Source organism: Vicugna pacos, chromosome 16 (genome assembly GCF_048564905.1).
Source record: "Vicugna pacos chromosome 16, VicPac4, whole genome shotgun sequence".
Taxonomy (NCBI): domain Eukaryota; kingdom Metazoa; phylum Chordata; class Mammalia; order Artiodactyla; family Camelidae; genus Vicugna; species Vicugna pacos.
In genome coordinates this window covers 36006061-36023649 of record NC_133002.1, presented here as the reverse complement: position 1 = coordinate 36023649, position 17589 = coordinate 36006061, and the positions used below count along the sequence as shown (strand labels likewise).

General features: G+C 51.5%; 2 protein-coding genes and 1 long non-coding RNA gene across 3 annotated transcripts; 2 read left to right on the top strand and 1 right to left on the bottom strand.

The window, feature by feature from the left end:
- Window positions 1-3022: 3022 nt before the first annotated feature.
- On the bottom strand, window positions 3023-10356 carry LOC140686114 (uncharacterized). The gene is made up of 5 exons (XR_012059629.1): window positions 10129-10356; window positions 8338-8426; window positions 6853-6916; window positions 3469-3689; window positions 3023-3288 (listed from the first exon to the last, which is right to left on the bottom strand). It is a non-coding gene; the product is annotated as an uncharacterized lncRNA (long non-coding RNA).
- On the top strand, window positions 4287-7954 carry HOXB3 (homeobox B3). The gene is made up of 2 exons (XM_072938869.1): window positions 4287-4752; window positions 5602-7954. Exons 1-2 carry the CDS (start codon window positions 4305-4307, stop codon window positions 6447-6449), a joined length of 1296 nt encoding a protein of 431 aa, XP_072794970.1. The 5' UTR covers window positions 4287-4304; the 3' UTR covers window positions 6450-7954.
- Window positions 10357-11731: 1375 nt separating the features above from the next.
- On the top strand, window positions 11732-14201 carry HOXB2 (homeobox B2). The gene is made up of 2 exons (XM_006214194.3): window positions 11732-12310; window positions 13084-14201. Exons 1-2 carry the CDS (start codon window positions 11932-11934, stop codon window positions 13755-13757), a joined length of 1053 nt encoding a protein of 350 aa, XP_006214256.1. The 5' UTR covers window positions 11732-11931; the 3' UTR covers window positions 13758-14201.
- The last annotated feature ends 3388 nt before the right edge of the window (window positions 14202-17589 follow it).

Below are 17589 nucleotides of genomic sequence, written 5' to 3'. Positions count from 1 at the left end.
CCTATCTAGAGGTGAGAATCTTAACAGAAACTTCTTAGTCAAGTTCTTACAGCTTCTATTGCCAACCGAGTCTGGAGCTCAAGCTAAACACAGAGTCCTCCTTTTGTCACCCTCTCCTCAATCCCCCTCCCCCTGCAAGATGGTCTGGATTTTTAAAATAATCACTCACCGCTTGTTGTCTGTTCTCAAAAATGGGGGGAGGGGGGGTGTTAAAAAAAAAAAAAGGTCTGGCCTTCCCCTCTACCAGTTGGAAACTGGGCCTGGAGATTTGCCGGGTGAGAGGAGGAATAGAGAGGGTGTAGGGAAGAGAAGAGACAGAGAATGGGAGACTCAGAAGGAGGGAGCCAGAGCGGGAGGGCGGGAGACCCGCCACCAGTCCCGGAGGAGAGAAGCAACTTGGGAAAAAAAGAGTGTTCTCACTTGGAATGAATGCGGAGGAGCACCCAGCACCCCCACCCCACCCCGGGGAGGCCAGGGCCTTTGACTAGGCCTCCCAAGCGACTTCCCCAATAAGACTAAAAAGGGTTTATTAGTGATGGGGCAGAGGAGCTGTGAACTACACGGGCTTTGCCGAGTCTTTGCGCTCCTTTTCCTCCCCAGCCAAAACCCTCAATTTAAAAACTTACCTGTTCTTAAAAAGCAAAAACAGAAGTCAAAATCTCTACCTTCTTTTCTTTCTCACTCTTTTTTTCTTTTTTTTGCCGGGGGCGGGGGGGATATTTAAAAATCCCTCCTCCCCCATCACCACCATCACCTTCTTTCCTTATCAGGCATCTAAGCTCGCTAAAGGGGGAGAGGTGGGGGTGTGTGTGTGAGCTTGTGTGTGTGAGTGAGTGAGTGAGTGAGTGTGTGTGTGTCTGTGTGGTTTTTTTCCCTGTGCAAAAGCGGAGGCCATTGTTACGGAGAGTAGGGCGTACCAGTCTTATAGGGCAACCACACTGTGGCGGCTTGGCCGTGCCGGAGCCCGGAGCTGGATTCTCCGCGAGCTGAGCTGCCCGAGCATCTTTCGGTCTTCTTCTATTTTTTTTCCCGCTCCCCCACCCCCTCCCTCCTGCGCACCCCCGCTCCTAAGCCGAGTGAATTGAAGCGGACGCCGCGCGGCTCCTCCGGCCGGTCTGCCCCTCGGGCTCCCCAGCCGGGGTGGCTATTGGGGGTGGGGGGGGGCGACGCAGCTTTAAACAGTGGTCTTTTTTCCCTTTGCCTTCAAGGAGGGGAGATTTCTCGCCTGCCGCTCGCGCTGGGGCTCGATGTGAATATATATTATGTCTGCCTGTTCTCCCCTCGTCGGTGGCTAAGGTAAGCTGGACTGAAATAGGCTATCAGTTTGTGAATGGCGGAGAGTATGTCTCAATGATTTATGGCCCATATGACTCCAATCTCGGTTCAAGAAGAGTTCACAAGCTTTAAGCTTCCTTCCACGCAGCGACTCTCTCTCTCTCTCCTCTCTCTCTCTCTCCCTCCCTCCCTCCTTCTCTCCCTCTCTCTTCCTGTTTCTCTCCTTTCTCCTCTCTTTTCCTTCAGCAGCCAGATTCTGGGCTGAATTTTTCCCGGCTGCTAAGAAGTGCCTAACCTTTTTCTCTCTTCCTTTCTTTTCTTTTATTTTCCTTCCTTCTATTAATTATTTTTTTGAAGTCCTGGAAGGTGGCCTAGACCCTCTCCCGGGGCTTCCCTAGCCATTGTTACTCTCCCCGGCTCTTCGAGGGTGTGCCTGGAAAGGTGGGTTTCTTGGGGTGGCTCACCGCCCTTCTCCAGCGAGACCCTGGGGGGAAGCCGGGAGCCACCGTCTCCTTCCCTCCCTCCCTCTCTCTTGAGAAGCCATATGGAGCCTGGATTTTTCCAACATGGAGGCAAGGGAAATAGACATGTTTGGCTTGGTAGAGCTGCTCCCCACCCCCCTTCTCCTAGATCCCCAGATCTAGGATCCCCTCCGCATCTTTCCCTCTTCTCACTGTCCCACCAGCCAGGCCTCTGCGCCCTCCAGCCGAGCACGGCCTGGCAAAGTCCTGGTGTGGAGTTGCTAAGGCGCCTTTTAATTCGGTTACCTCCAGCGCCCAAACTTGCTGCCGCCCTAGGGCTCGGCCCTTCGCCCGGTGTGCTTGGAACCTGCCGCCGCTAACCGTTTCCGCGTCCTAAACGCTTTCTCTTCGCCTCCTTGGGCCAACATAGGTAGTCGCCGAGGGCTGAGACAGCCCGGCGGCGGCAGCCTGAGGCTAACTCCATCCACAAACCTTCCTGGCCCTTTCTCGCCGCCGGCGGAGTCTCCATTCTTTCCTATCACGTCTCTGGCTTCTCGCTTCCCACACGCTCCTGCCTCGGTCCTGCGATGGTTTGTGGGTTTATTGGAGGGGGAGCGACAGGAATTTCGGCCCCAGGCGTCTAGTCGAATTATTGTTTTATTATTATCATCATCATCATCATCATCATTACTACTGTAACAATCATTTAGACTAAATAAAGCCAGGGCCAGCCATCCAACCACCTCCAACGTTTTTATTTCATTCTCCTATCTATTAATAACAAACTCAACTGATGCCTGTTAATTAATTCCCCCTTCAGCCAGGGCTGCTCCAAAGCTAATTTTGGTTAAATCACCAGAGGCTAATGGTAATAATAATAAAGGGATTGGGTCAGCCTGGTCAATTGAACTCCGGTTCTCCTCCCTGAAAGGACTTGCTGCTTTGCAGACTCATGTGTATTTCCCAGAAACAAATTCTTCCCAGAAACCAATAGGAACTCAGGGCTACTGGGCTCCCTTTTGAGTATAAATCTGTGCCATTGAGAAAGGGATTTATGTGTGGGAGGGACTTCCTCCACCTGTACTCCTTTTATTTTATTTTCCTATTTTTAGTTTTCTTTGGAGTTGACCAGCTGGGATGAATGAAATTTAAGTAGTTCAAACTCGCATATCAGAAGAGAGGGTCAGTCTGGAGGTTTTATGAAAAGTGATAGGGAGAGGTTGGGAAGACAGATGTGGGGGTGAGATGCAGTCAGAAGTTTCAGAAGAAATACACAAAATCCTATGAAAACTTGAACCTTTATTTTCCCAGCACACTTTTAAAGCTTGCATTAAAATAATGATTTTTTTTTTTGCCTCAGAGAACTTCAGTAAACAGGGGCTCCCTGTTTCCAACCCAGAGAATAATATTGTTCAGATTGCTTTGTTTACTTTTTTTCCTAGGGAAACTTGTTCTCTTTCAGAAGGCACTTTCTCATCTCTTGGTAGTAAAGTCCAGCAGTTATCCAATTTCTTTCTTCTTTTCTTCTTTCGGGGAAATCAAAGAAAACAGACTGTCAAGAAGAGGGTGGGAAAAATTGAGTCTGATGGAAAAAATGGAGGTGGGGGGGGACCTAGGCCAAATGGTCAGGGAAATGGAAACAATCCTGTTCCATTTGGGAGCCCCATGGAGGCTGCTGGCTGTGGGGTCCCAGACTTGGCTAGCAAAGATTCAGACTGGGAAGTGGTGGTACCTGTAGTAGGGCCATGGAGGAGCCAGTTCCACTAGCTCTGGAGGTTAAAAATCTTCAGGAAGTTTCTAGGTCAGGCTGTGGTTGTCTTCATGAGGTGGGAAGGGAGGGAGAGAAGCACTCACACCAGAAGGTTCCCTGCTCAACTTGCTTCTCCCTCCTGCCTCTTTTGGAGATCCTCAGTTTTTTTTCTCCAGGCTAGACTCTGCTTGGATGAAAGAGACCTAGATGGAGGCAAAGGCAGGAGGCCTCTCAGCTCAGAGGAGGGTGTTGATGATGCTTTTATTTTGGAGCCTATTAGTCCCCCCCCCATACTTGAGCCACCCTATCCCAGAGTTGGGGTGGGGGTAGGGAGAGGGAGGAGGAGAGGTCAGGGGTTAGTGTGCAGGCAGGAGAGGAGCAATGGCCCTTGCAATATATAAGATTCTATATCTAGGCAGTCCCCAGAGGAGTACAGTCCTTGTTTTTTAAGTGGAAATGAAAACTGGTGGTCTTCTTCTTTTAAAATTAAAGTGGCTGAAATAAGAAAAATCCATTTCAGGTCAAGAAAGTGGCCTCAGCATCTGCTGGGAAGACATTAGGTTGGGGAAAAGAAAAAACCCTATTGATGTCAGTTCCCTTTTCAGTTCCTAAGATGGATTCGAGCCCCAGTCCTCTTCTCCCCCTGTGTCTCTTCTCTCACCCTGCAGGTCAAAAGCTACGAACAGACCCCGGGAGGAGGGGGGCAGAACAGGGAGGGGGGTCCGGCGTGCCACGTGACCCCCAGGGGTGCCAATGTCCGGTCGTGAGGGTATCAGACCCTTGCAAGTTGCCACCCACTGCCCGGGCCTCGCCAAGCGATGCAGAAAGCCACCTATTACGACAACGCCGCGTCGGCACTCTTCGGAGGCTACTCCTCATACCCTGGCAGCAATGGTTTCGGCTATGATGGGCCCCCCCAACCCCCTTTCCAGGCCGCCACGCAACTGGAGGGCGACTACCAGCGCTCGGCGTGCTCGCTGCAGTCCCTGGGCAATGCCGCCCCGCATGCCAAGAGCAAGGAGCTCAACGGCAGCTGCATGAGGCCGGGCCTGGCCCCGGAGCCCCTGCCCGCCCCGCCGGGCTCACCCCCGCCCAGCGCCGCACCTATCAGTACCACTAGCAACAGCAGTAACGGGGCCGGGCCCAGCAAAAGCGGCCCTCCCAAGTGCGGTCCTGGCTCCAACTCCACCCTCACCAAACAGATATTCCCCTGGATGAAAGAGTCGAGGCAAACGTCCAAGCTGAAAAACAGCTCCCCCGGCACAGGTACCAGCTCTCTGCCTTCCTCGCCGTCAGCTTTTGTCCGGGCCAGGAATGTCAGTGTTATTCTAACACCCAGCCCCTAGGCGCCCAGACGGCGGTCTGGGAACAATATCAGGTGGCGGCAGCAGCAACGGCGCATTTCCCGTGCCCCCCACCACCTGATGACCCCTGACCCCGCCAACTCCCTCTCCCTCCAGCCACCCTCCACCTGAGTTTCTGAGGGCTCCAGAAGGCCAGGTGCTCAGCCTCAGCCCTTCGCAAGGCCGCAGAGCCACGAAACGCTGCCAGTAGATGCAGAGTCGTCAACGATTGATTATTATTAAGTATGATTACTGTGGGTATTAATCACAATCGCTCGGGCGGCCCTGGGTCCCGGCCTCCAGGCATCACAACCTCTTCGCGCCACACTTTCGTGCCCTGCCCAGAATGTCCAGACCCCCCCAAGGGTTCTCAGGCACCTACCCTGTCCACTGGACGGGGCGTGGTGGAGGTGGGAAGAGTGTCTACCACACCTGAAATTGGGGATAAGGTGGGGAGAGCGTGCGCGAGAAAATCCAGACCTAAATAAATGGCCATGCGGCTCTGTCTGCGTGACATGATCAAATTTTCATAAGCTGGGGCAGCGAGAGGAGAACAGGTCTCTTAATAAATGCCACTATTATAGAGTGTCCGCTAATGCGACGGGCGTGGGGGTGGGGGGAGAGGAGGAGGCGGGGACGCGAAGGGGAGGGCGGCGGGGGCTCCGAGTCCAGGCCTGGATTTATTAAGAAACGATGCATTCAATTTCGGCGTGTTCAGTAATTATCTTTTATTTCATTTTCTCCCCTTCCCACCCCTCCCCCTCGGATCCAGCGGAGGGTTGCGGCGGCGGCGGTGGCGGAGGAGGAGGAGGCGGAGGAGGCGGCGGCGGGGGCGGCGGGGGCGGCGGCGGGGGAGGGGACAAGAGCCCCCCGGGGTCGGCGGCGTCCAAGCGGGCGCGGACGGCGTACACCAGCGCGCAGCTGGTGGAGCTGGAGAAGGAGTTCCACTTCAACCGCTACCTGTGCCGGCCGCGCCGCGTGGAGATGGCCAACCTGCTGAACCTCAGCGAGCGGCAGATCAAGATCTGGTTCCAGAACCGGCGCATGAAGTACAAGAAGGACCAGAAGGCCAAGGGCCTGGCCTCGTCTTCGGGGGGCCCCTCCCCCGCCGGCAGCCCTCCGCAGCCCATGCAGTCAACCGCCGGCTTCATGAACGCCTTGCACTCCATGACCCCCAGCTATGAGAGCCCGTCCCCGCCCACCTTCGGCAAAGCCCACCAGAATGCCTATGCGCTGCCCTCCAACTACCAGCCCCCTCTCAAAGGCTGCGGCGCCCCGCAGAAGTACCCCCAGACCCCGGCGCCCGATTACGAGCCTCACGTCCTGCAAGCCAACGGGGGCGCCTACGGGACGCCCACCATGCAGGGCAGCCCGGTTTACGTGGGCGGGGGCGGCTACGCGGATCCGCTGCCGCCCCCTGCCGGCCCCTCCCTCTACGGCCTCAACCACCTTTCCCACCACCCTTCGGGGAACCTGGACTACAACGGGGCGCCCCCTATGGCCCCCAGCCAGCACCACGGACCCTGCGACCCCCACCCCACCTACACAGACCTCTCCTCTCACCATGCGCCTCCTCCTCAGGGTAGAATCCAAGAAGCGCCCAAATTAACACACCTGTGATGGGAGATGGAGGGCTGAGGGATGAGGTCCTGGAGTAGGGGAGACCCAGGAGGGGCAGAGGCTGTGGAGCTCTGGGGGGAAGTCTGGAGTCTGAAAGAAGGGGCAGGGAGGTGGCAGCCAGGCTTTCTGGGAGGAAAGGGCCTTGGGGCTCCTTCCCCTCCCCCTGGCCTGAGAGGTTGCTCTTTAAAAATGTCCTGCAGCCCTTGGTCAGTTTGCTTGCCAACCCACTGGAAAGGAATCCACAGCAGATTGGAGATGACCCCATCAACCCCAGGCCTCCAGCAATACCCAGTTGGAATTCCACCCTCAGGAATGGAATAGAGGAAGAGGAGATAGGGAAACAGGCAGAGAAGCACATTTCAAAAAAAAGACAAGATGGCTAGGCCATCACCAGCCAACTTACCTTCCATCTCTGTGTCTCTGTGGTTAATTCTTCCAAATCTTGATTTTTTTTCCTGACAATTCTCCTTAAAGAAAAAATTTGAAACACATTTCAAAAACCCAAGGGCACAAAACACGTCCCCCTCCCACTTTCCTGAAACTTCAAATTTCTTCACATGTATTTGAGGTTGATTGGGCACTGCCTCCATTTCTAGTCACACATTTTCCTGCTCTAGGACATTAATATCTATACCCCGCCCCCATCAATTATAGTCTTCAGAGGGCTCAGGGATGGTGAGAGATCCTGAAAGTCAGAGCTGTCTATATTATAAATATATATATATATTTATGGAAAAGCTGGGAGGTGAGGGCAGGCAAGTTGTCAGGACTGAAGGTTTGCCCATTCCGCAGTCTCCCATGTCAGCTCCAGGTCCATCCCCCTCTCGCCACAGAAAGCAGTTGGCAGCACGCGGTTCTACACTTTTATTTTCTTCTGTTGCTCTCTTGACTTAACGTGAAAACAGGGTATATTTTAACAAACTGTCTGTCCCAGGCAGGGGCTGCAGCTGGGCCTTTGAGCCTTGCTCAACCCTGAACAGGACACTTTTGTTGCACTTAGAGTTTACATTTTAATGGATATAAAAACAACTGTGAGAGATGCCTGGGCCTGCAGGAGTCTAGCATCGCTCAAAAAGTGTGTGTTCTAGTGAACATTTTCATATATATTTATTGGTTATAGCCTGTTAAAATATTTTCTTTTTTGTATTATTTATCCCCCTACATTATGTATTTATATGAGGGAAAAAGGAAAAAATTGTACTTTTTTTAGTATTTACTTGTTATAAAGGACGTTGTGTTCCCTGTCATGTAAAACCAGCTATTTTAGTTATTGTACTCTAGAAAAGAGCTGTAGATTTATGTTAAACTCGTACTTATGAGCAATTGTAATTAGTTCTAAAAGGCATGAACTCAGCTCCTAATTGTCACTGTATAGTCCTGAATTTGTAGAATTAGAGTTAATTCCCTCTTGGAACTTTCTTTGTTCTTCTGTAGTTACTTTTTTCCTTACTTAAAAGGGTTGTCTGTCAAACAATTCTTGAATAAACTTTCTGTTATCAATTTTATCTTGTCCTGGTGGTCCAATTTAGATAGCAGAGCAGGCTGCTGACTGCCAAATTTCTCCCAAGGGAAGAAGGACGTTGAAGACCCTATCTTGGCCTTTTTGTCCACTGCTCAGGCCCCTACCTCCCCCTTGCTGTGTCTCAGGTTTATGTGCTTTTTCTTACACACAAGATTGGAACATTCTGCCAACTTCTTTAGCTTAGATTTAACTAACAAGTTGAGGGTAAGGGGAACTCGGGTGCTCTCTCTAGGTCTTTCTGTTTGGCTTCTTTGCCTCTCAGTTTTTCTCATTCATTGACCTTTTGTCTTTTTGCTCCTTTGGCCACAACCTCCTCACCCCTCTCACCCTCCACCCCATCAACAACAAAAAAATCTGGCCGATTACTGTTTCTTCCACGCAACCTAAACTTCACAGTTCTCTTCCGGAGCTACAAAGAAGTCGTCACGTGACCTGAAGCCCAACCACCATTGGGTCTAAAATGAAAACAAAGGAAAATGATTAATCTTAAAAAAAAAAATCTGAGGCCTAGACTTCTCAGGTCAAACCTTAAAACTAAAGTGAAATTAAATCACTAAATAAAACAAGGCAGAGGGAGAGGAGGCGCGTTTGATTTCCCCTGCCAGGGAAAAAGGAGAGGAGGAGGGTGGCAAAAGCTGTTGGATCCAAGCGTAAATAAAATGGTCCCCTGGCTAATGTGCCGCTCTGTTTCCATGATCCTAGGGAAAACTTCATTTCTTAGTCGTGCTTCCATAAAAGTTTTATCACACTGGAGCGAGGATAGAGAGGGTCTGTCAAAGATGAAATGTCACCACCGCGTCGCTGAAGCCGATAAGAGCGAGGAGACAGGACGGCTGAAATATGGAGCTAATTCGTTGAAAGAGAAGCAATGGCTGTATGCTGAAGAGTTGCATAATTCTAATTGTAAGCAATGCGCCTGCATTGCTTAATTAGGAGCATATATTTGGTGGTAGTGATGGGGGAGGGGGGGCGTGTCGGTGAGAATCGTTCCAGGCCTTCAGCCTTAAAGCCAGGGCTGATTTTCATTTTTATGTTGCATCCTGGCAGTCCAAGGTTAGTAATTACAGTCTTTATGCAACAATAAATAACAATAAAAAAGCAACCTGAATTCTACACCCTCCCCACCACCATCACCACCACCACCAAGTAGGATTTTAACTGGACTAGGTTCATCCAAGCAGCAAGCAATTTAGCATTGGGTCAGGCTATAATTTAAAGGCATAAGAGCGTGCAAAGTTTGATCGGGATCAAATAATGCTCAAGGGTTTTTCTTTCTCTCTCTCTCTCACTCTTCCTCTTCCCTGAATAACATTTTCTGAGTGATGTAACTAGATGAAGCACCGTGTTTGGCTCTGAAGGTGGAGTGGATTGATTATTTATCTAGCAGGAGAAAGGTAGGCCAAGTAAGAGAATCTAGCTTGAGTTTGAAAAACAGAGCTTTGGCTTGAAGCTGGAATTGCCAACAAGAAAAATAAGGGCCACCTTGGCTTGATGTCCCCTACCCTGTTCTCTGAGAGATTTCAGGCGCTAGCTAAGCAGCCAAAGTCGAGATGGGAATATCTGGGCTGTAAGATTCACAGCACGACGGGGGAGGGGAAGCAGTGTCTCTGGGAAGGAGGGCTCTCTTGGCCCCTTTTAACACCCAAGTTTTCTTCTGTTCTCTAATCTGGCCGTAAAATCTGTCAGCAAGGTTAGAGAGAGCCGTATTTCCTGCAGGGGCAGCCGGAGTTGTTGCCGAGAGAAGCGCTCTCGACCCTGCAGGCAGCTGGAGAGGCTGTGAAAAAACTTCCAGGGCTTCTCAAGGGGGTGGCCGCAGGGAGAACCCTCTCTCAGGCCTGCCTGCGCAACTTCCAGACAACAATTATTCGGAGTCTTCCGTGCCCACTCCTCACCCCCACCCCCATTCGCACCTCCAAATGGCAAAAATTACTTTCTTTGGAGCCGAGTTGGACACAACCGTCTCTGGTTAGTTTGTCCAGTTTTCAGAGCAGCTCTCTTGGATCTGAGCCCTCCAGAACGTGCCACCCCCCTGTCCCTGCAGCTCCCCCCCCCAACTCCCCTGTTTTTCATCCTGGCTCTCCATCACCCCCACCCTTCTCCTCAGATTTCTCTGTCCTTTTTAAATACTCACCACCGCCCACGCGGATGAATACTCACCGCCACCCACGCGGCTGTTACATTGACAGAAAGTTTCTAGTTCCAGCTCCCGGCTGAGTTGCCATTTCTCTGCTAACCAGCCTTCTCCTCCTCGCTGGGCGGCTGCGAGCAGGGAGGGGGGAAGGGAGGCCAGAGCCGTGGGAGTTCTCCAGACAAACTTTCCACCCAACCCAGCGCCCTTCCTCTGTCCCCATTTCCCATCTGTTTCCCTGCTCTCCCAGAATCACCTTTCTCTTTTGCTAACACCCCCCACCCCCAGGCCTTTTAAAGGGATGTGGAATTTCGGCTGTTCCCTCTGCTTTCCCAAAGAGCCAAATTCTTTGATGCCATCGGAGGGAGCTGTCAGGGGGCTAAGATTGATCGCCTCATCTCCTCTCCGTCCCTCTGACCCACTTATTTAAAAATCTTCCCCCTGATCGACTTTTCATTTTCTGCTTTGAGATCTAGTTTCCCACCAATTGCTTGGGGCCCTGAGTCTTGTGTCCCCTCCCTCCAGTAAATTACAGCACTTTGTAAAGTTCATACTATCTTGATCTTCTGAATATACATTAAAAAAAAAAGATTCCCCTCAGGGGCCAGAAATGGAATATCATCTCAGTGGTCATTATTTTTCCACCCCCTCCATGTTCATTATTTTCCCACCCCCTCCTCTACCTTGCCTTACCCTTGGGGTTTTATTTGTTTGCATGATAGAAAAAATGGGAGAGGTATTCCTAGGTGGGGAAAGCTCCCCACTCCCCATACACTGACCTGAGTTTTGAAAGTTCTTGAAGTTAAATCAGTGGTTACCTTGGTTCTGGTTCCTGTCCCTGGATATAGATGCAGATACAGGCTTGAGGCTTGAGTGGGTGCATGTGCATCTTAAACTCATCTGTTGTGGGTGTCATAGAGGAGTGCAGGACAGGTGAGGAGGGCAGGTAGGCAGAGGAGCAGGGTCAGTGCTACAAACACTGGGCAGAGATGGGAACTGAGACCACACAGCTATGTAGGCCAGAGGCCCAAAAGCGCTTCTCACTATCTATCTCACTCCTCTGTGTCAGCCTAGGAGTGCTTGTCGATTTTCCAAGATTTATCTGTTGCTTTTGGTGGGGGGGGGGGTGGGATGGACATAGTGGTGCTGATGATTGTAAATCTCTTCCTTACAGCACGGTAAAACAGACCTTTTCCAAAGGGGGAAAGCCTCGTTCTACTACCTCTGCCTCCCACATTCAAATCCTCATTCAGCTTTCTTTTTTGGATCAGGGGAAGGGAAGGGAATGATGCTGACCTTGTAATGAAATCATTAATTTACTCTATTAAATTATTTGGAAAAGAGGAAGAGTTCTCTCTTAGGTTCTCTTGTTTCCCAGGGTTCCAGATCCTCCCATCCTCAGCAGGGGATAAGAGAAAGAGGTTCTTTAGCTATTCTGAAGAAAGGGAGGCACTAGAGAGGGAGTGTAGGACTAGGGGGCTCATGGTGTCCAGGTCATGGTCCTCTAGAGTTTTTGAATCAATTAAAGCAAATAATGCTCTCTGTTTTCCACCAGGCCCAGACAAGCGATTGGCCAAGGCCGGTCCCGTGACCATGAATTCCCTGCAATTTCGCCGGCGTCCTGGGTTTAATAGAGAGAGTCTCCATACGCTTGTATTTATCAGCAATATACAATTATAAAGACCCTAAATTAAAAAAAAAAGAAAGAGCAAAATCTTCCCCTCCCCAAATAGCTCCATCACATAAACCTGGGGGGGGCAGGAGGGGGGGTCCCTTCCGATCCTCCCTCCTGACGCCCCCCCTGCAGGCCCCCTCCCCCACCATTGAAAGCCATGAATTTTGAATTTGAGAGGGAGATTGGGTTTATAAACAGCCAGCCATCGCTCGCCGAGTGTCTGACTTCCTTCCCCGCTGTCTTGGAGACATTTCAAACTTCATCAATCAAGGAGTCGACATTAATTCCTCCTCCTCCTCCTTTCGAGCAAACCTTCCCCAGCCTCCAGCCCGGCGCCTCCACCCTTCAGAGACCCGGGAGCCAAAAGCTAGCCGAAGATGGGCCCGCTCTGCCGCCGCCGCCGCTCCCCGCCGCTCCCCTGGCCCCCGAGTTCCCCTGGATGAAAGAGAAGAAATCCGCCAAGAAACCCAGCCAATCCGCCACGTCTCCCCCGGCCACCTCCTCCGTCCCGGCCTCCGGGGTCGGATCACCCGCAGGTCGGTAAGCAGGGTAGGGGTGGGGTGAGGGGCAGCTAGAAAGAGGTGGGGAGAAGGAGCGATGGGGGTGGTAGAAAAGGTGGCGAGCCTTTTGGGGTTCCTTTCCCCCGTCGATTGCAGGGACGAGGAAGCAGACTAGACCCATGGGTTTCAGGCCTGGCCTCTCGCTGCTAGCATTTTATTTTCTTCTACAGCAGATTTTGGAAGCTGGTTGAGGAGGACCTTTTTTTTTTCTTTCTTTTTCTTCGTGCTAGAAGAAAAGGCTTCGGTTGAGGTTTTCACCTTTATCTGTGTGGAGGAATGTGTTGTTGCTGAGAATGTGTTGTAATCTGGAAGCAGGAGAAGATTCGGTCCCATCTACTGCAGCTCTAAGGGGGGGGAGGGGTTGAAGCTAGGGAGGAAAGAAGGCGAGGAACACTCTATATGAACCCTCTCCCGAGGCTGAGTTGGAAAGTGACGAATTGAAGGGTCCACTCGGAGGACTTGGGAGGGGGTTCTGAGGTTCTGGGGGCAAAAGGGAGCCCTCCTTACCCACTGCGTGGCCCGTCGGCGGCTCTCTGAATGCTTTGCCCTGACCGGGGCCGTGTCTGACAGTGAGAGCGGGGCGGGAAAGAACCAAAGAGCCGAGAGGGAGAGAGAGCAGCTTTGGTAGGCGGGAAGGGCCGGGGATGCTGCTGATATTGTTGGGCGGATGGGGGAGTCTTTATTTCAGCCAGGCTGAGGTTGGGCTGAGGACGCGGCCCGCGTTGACGCCTAGCCTGCTTTCCCTGCAGATGGCCCGGGGCCGCCGGAGGCCGCGGGCGGCGGGGCGCGCAGGCTGCGCACGGCTTACACCAACACGCAGCTGCTCGAACTGGAGAAGGAATTCCACTTCAATAAGTACCTGTGCCGGCCGCGCCGCGTGGAGATCGCGGCCCTGTTGGACCTCACCGAGAGGCAGGTCAAAGTGTGGTTCCAGAATCGTCGCATGAAACACAAGCGGCAGACGCAGCACCGAGAGCCGCCCGACGGGGAGCCGGCCTGCCCCGCCGCCCCGAAGGACACCAGCGAGCTCACCGAGGAGCCCGTGGCCAGTCCGGGCCGCCCCTCCGCCTCGCGGGCGGCGCGAGAAGCCTGCTGTCACCCGCCCGAGGTCGCACCGGGGTCCCCGGACCCCCGGCCTTTGGCCGCTGGCGTGGAGGGCGCGGGCGCGCGGAGCCCCGGAGGCGCGCTGCGCGGGGCCGGAGGGCGGGAGCCCGAGCCCTTGTCGGAAGACGCCTTCCCGGAGCGGCAGGATTCGCCCATCCTGCCCGACCTCAACTTCTTCGCGGCCGACTCCTGTCTCCAGCTGTCAGGGGGCCTCTCCCCCAGCCTCCAGGGCTCGCTCGAAAGCCTGGTTCCCTTTTCCGAGGAAGAGCTGGACTTCTTCACCAGCACCCTCTGTGCCATCGACCTGCAGTTCCCCTAATAACCCGCTTCCTCCCCTATGGCCCTCGACCCCAGCCCTCTTCAGCTGCCTATGGGAAACCCGAGGATCCCCCTCCCCAAGCCGTATAGACTTCTTTATCTGTTTTGCTAAAATTCAGGTATTACTGAATTAGCATTTAATCCTCTTCTTTTCTTCTCTCTCTAAAATATCGGGCACTTGGGCATTTTTTTAAAAAATCACACAGAAAAATTCCGTTTGGTAAAGTCCTTCCAACGAAATCTCAGGAATAATTAAACTTTAGGGGGGCTTTCTTAAAAAGAACTAGAGGAACCTATTTTCCTCACTCTCTCTCTCTCTCTTTTTTTTTTTTTAAAGTTTTAGACCGTAGATTATTTATTGAAATTCTTTAATAATAGGAAAAGGGGAAAGTATTTATTGTACATTATTTTCATAGATTAAATAAATGTCTTTATAATACAAAAACGAATAAGTGTTTGTGTTGGGACCCAGCCCCTATCCCCTGTACCCTCTAAGGCCGGTCCTCACTCCCTCAGGGCCAGTGCCAGGTTTGTCTGGCCCTGGGCGGGCTAAGTCCGGGTGGTACAAAAGGAGCCCCATTTGGCCTCCCACGTCTCCACCCGCAGCTCTGAGAAGAGTGGGGGTGTTGCTGCCACCCCCTAACAGAGGGCCTTTGGCCCTGCTTAGAAATAAAGGTGGAGGAGAGAGTGTGCTGCTAACTGAAGAGGGTGCAAGGAGAGGAGGCCTCGGGGACAAGTTTTGGAGTCCTGGAGAGAGGCGCGGAGGTTCACCTGGGTTGGGAACGGTGCCAGGGTTTCCTAGGCTTCTCGCCTCTGTGCCCTAAGAGGGGTGGAGGGGCTTTTTCCAGAATGCAGGTTCCTGGGGACCCGAGGCCTGGGGGCATAGGCAGGGCCAAGGAGTGGAGAGAAGTGGATTGGAGTCGGGGGTTTTCTGAGGAAGCAGGGCCCATACCCAGGGATGGTAACTGGGCTCCAAGTAGTCAAGGAGCCCGACTGGAAAATGTAGCGGGACGAACGCCAGCGCTCTTCATGCTCCGCAGACACGCTAGGGCTCCTGGGTTTGGGAGGAGGGTCCGAGGAGATGCTGAGAACAAGCCTGGAGAGCCTGGGCAGCGTTGGGAGGCTCTTGGCCTGCAGGGAGCGAAGGAGGAGCGAAGAGAGCGGGAGGGAGACAGGGAAGCAAGGAAGATGCTCAAAATGGCGCTGGGGCCGGGCGGCAGGGAGGGCGAAGGAAGAGACTGTGGCCGCCATGACAGCCGCCTAGGGATGCGCAGGGTCCAGCCCCAGGGATCGTTCACGCACCCACCTTCACCTGTCCGGATCATCCGCGTGCCAGTGAAGAAAGGGAGCCAGGGAGCATCCTTTTAGTTTTCGTTTTGTTTTAAAAATGAGCCCAACGGATGCTGAGGACGCGAGATGGACCAAGAGTCTGTGAGAGGGTGGGACTGGGAGGGGGAGAGCCGCAGGTCTTGCAGGCCTCGGTCTGCCTTGCCGAATCTGACTTTTGAGCCTCCGCTCTGGGATTTGAAGCCCGGCCAGAGCTTTCTCCAAATGCAGACCTACCTGTCTTTGCCAACAACTTCATTTGCCGTCTCCTATCCCCCACCACACCTTGCCCGGCTGCTTGCAAACCCGGTAAGCGAAAAGCAAGGATCGATCTCCCCATCTGCCTCCTCGTTTGTTCCGAGGAACGTGGAGATTTAAAGGGCCCTGGAAAGCCATCCATCCTCCTTAGGTTTATTTAATATTTCTCCGGCTCAGAAACAGACACCGCCAGGCTACCTCCCCAGCAGCTGCTGCCATTATTTAAAGGCAGTTTATTTCCCGGGCCTCCCAGACTTTCCCCTGGACCAGCAGGACCGGGACTTGAAGTACTAGGCTCTGAGAGGCAAGAACTGTCTAGGAAAAGCCAGGAGCCAACATAGGTCGCGACACATAGACTAGACAGGCCCTTGCCATTTTTTTTACCTGGTCCCTCAGTGTGGGAAGTACACACATCTTACTCAGCTGGAATTTAATCCCTTAAACTGTCTTAATATAGAATTCATCTCCTGCATTAAATAATCTTATGTCATGTTAAATTGCATTTATTTCTCTCATAAATATATTAATATAGAACAATTAGATGTGTTATTATAATAATATCGTGTATCTTAGTTTATTTTCCCTCATAAAATATATAGGTATGAAATAAATTCAATATATTAAAGTAATAATACACAGCTTATTGGCTTACGTGTTTATTTTCCCCATAAATAAATGAATATACAATATATTAAAACCACACTGTACATCTCATTGGGCTATGTGTTTATTTCTCCATAAAATATGCCCATAGGCAGTGTTTAACATCTTAAAAATGACAGCACATAGCCATGTCTACACCCACAAAATAAAACACATTTCAGCTGGGGCTTTGATGTCCGTGGACAGCCAAACTAGATAATTTGGTCTAATTAAAAATGCCCTTTCAGCTTGTAACAAAGATCAAGAGTACCAGAAGGATCTTGCTAATTGCCCATCTTCCAGCTCTCTTTGGTCAAAAGGAGAACACCTTTTATCAATGCCAAAGATGCAGGATCTGCTCTGCTGGAGAGAATTCACATCCTGGGATCATGGCCTGGTCCGCAATACACAGGGGCCTCTCCATTTCTCTAAAAGCCTGCTGTTCCAGGAACCAGCAGCATTAGCACCAGCTGCAGGCCAGTTAGAAATGCAGAATCTTAGGCCCCACTCCAAGCCTACTGAATCAAAATCTCAATTTATCTGATCCCCAAGTAATTTATATGCACATTAAAGTTTGAGAAGTACTGCTGGGTCATAGTGCCACCTTGCTTCCTGCCTTTCTCCCATGCTTAAGTTTTGACCCACTTTACCTGGTCACTGCCTTCCAGTCCTCCGCAACACAGACCAGTGGCCCAAGGGCATGGAATTTCAACTCCTGCTTGAGGCTGCATCATTCCTGATCCTTTCCTGTCAAAGTGAGTGGGGGATCAGGAGGATCCAGCCAAAGTCTCAGTCTACCTGTTTAGATCTAGGTATTTTGTATTTCCTGAGGGTGAGAAGCAACTAATCTGATCCAGGGAACCAGAAGGCCCAGCATTTCCCTTGGCTGATTATTAGAGGAGATGGAAATCTTTTTACAGGCAACACAGAGCTTTTCTCTCTCTCTCTCCTTTCCCATGTTCTCAAAATTCACTGCCTCTGATGCCACCATAGCAGAACAAAGAGGCAAGGCATTTCCAAAAGGAAGTGACTCCTGTTTTCAATCTCATCCAATTTCAAATTCAAAGGAATGTCTGGCAATTTGGGATTCATAAACGACTGGGATTCAGGATGTCTGTATTCCAAATTAGCTCCTTTTCCTTGTTTCATCTCTAGGGTCATCCTCTTTAACCTGTTTTCCAGGCTGGCTCTGGAGAAGGAAGAAGAGAAGGGGTTGTCAGATAAGGCAGCAGACCCCTTGGTGATGACAGGTTAGAGGGCAATGCCAGGTGGCTGCACTCACTTATCCTATCCTGATCCGGGCAGGGCTCCTCTTGAGTGGTCTGTAGCACTCAACCTGGCTGTGGTTGGAGTGGGAAGGTTTCAGTGCAGTCCTGAAAGCTCCCAGTCAGTCTGCTCTGCTCTTGGTGAGTCATTCTTTTAAGAAGAATGATTCATTAATATGGTGAAAGCAAAAGACCATTAGATTGAGGAATTACTTGCAATCATGATAACCCTGAGTCATTAAAAAATTTTTTTAACTTATGCCTGGATAAGTCCCTTCGCCTTCCTAGACCTCAGTTTCTCCAACTGTAAAATAAATGGAAGAACTAAATGGCCCTAATGTC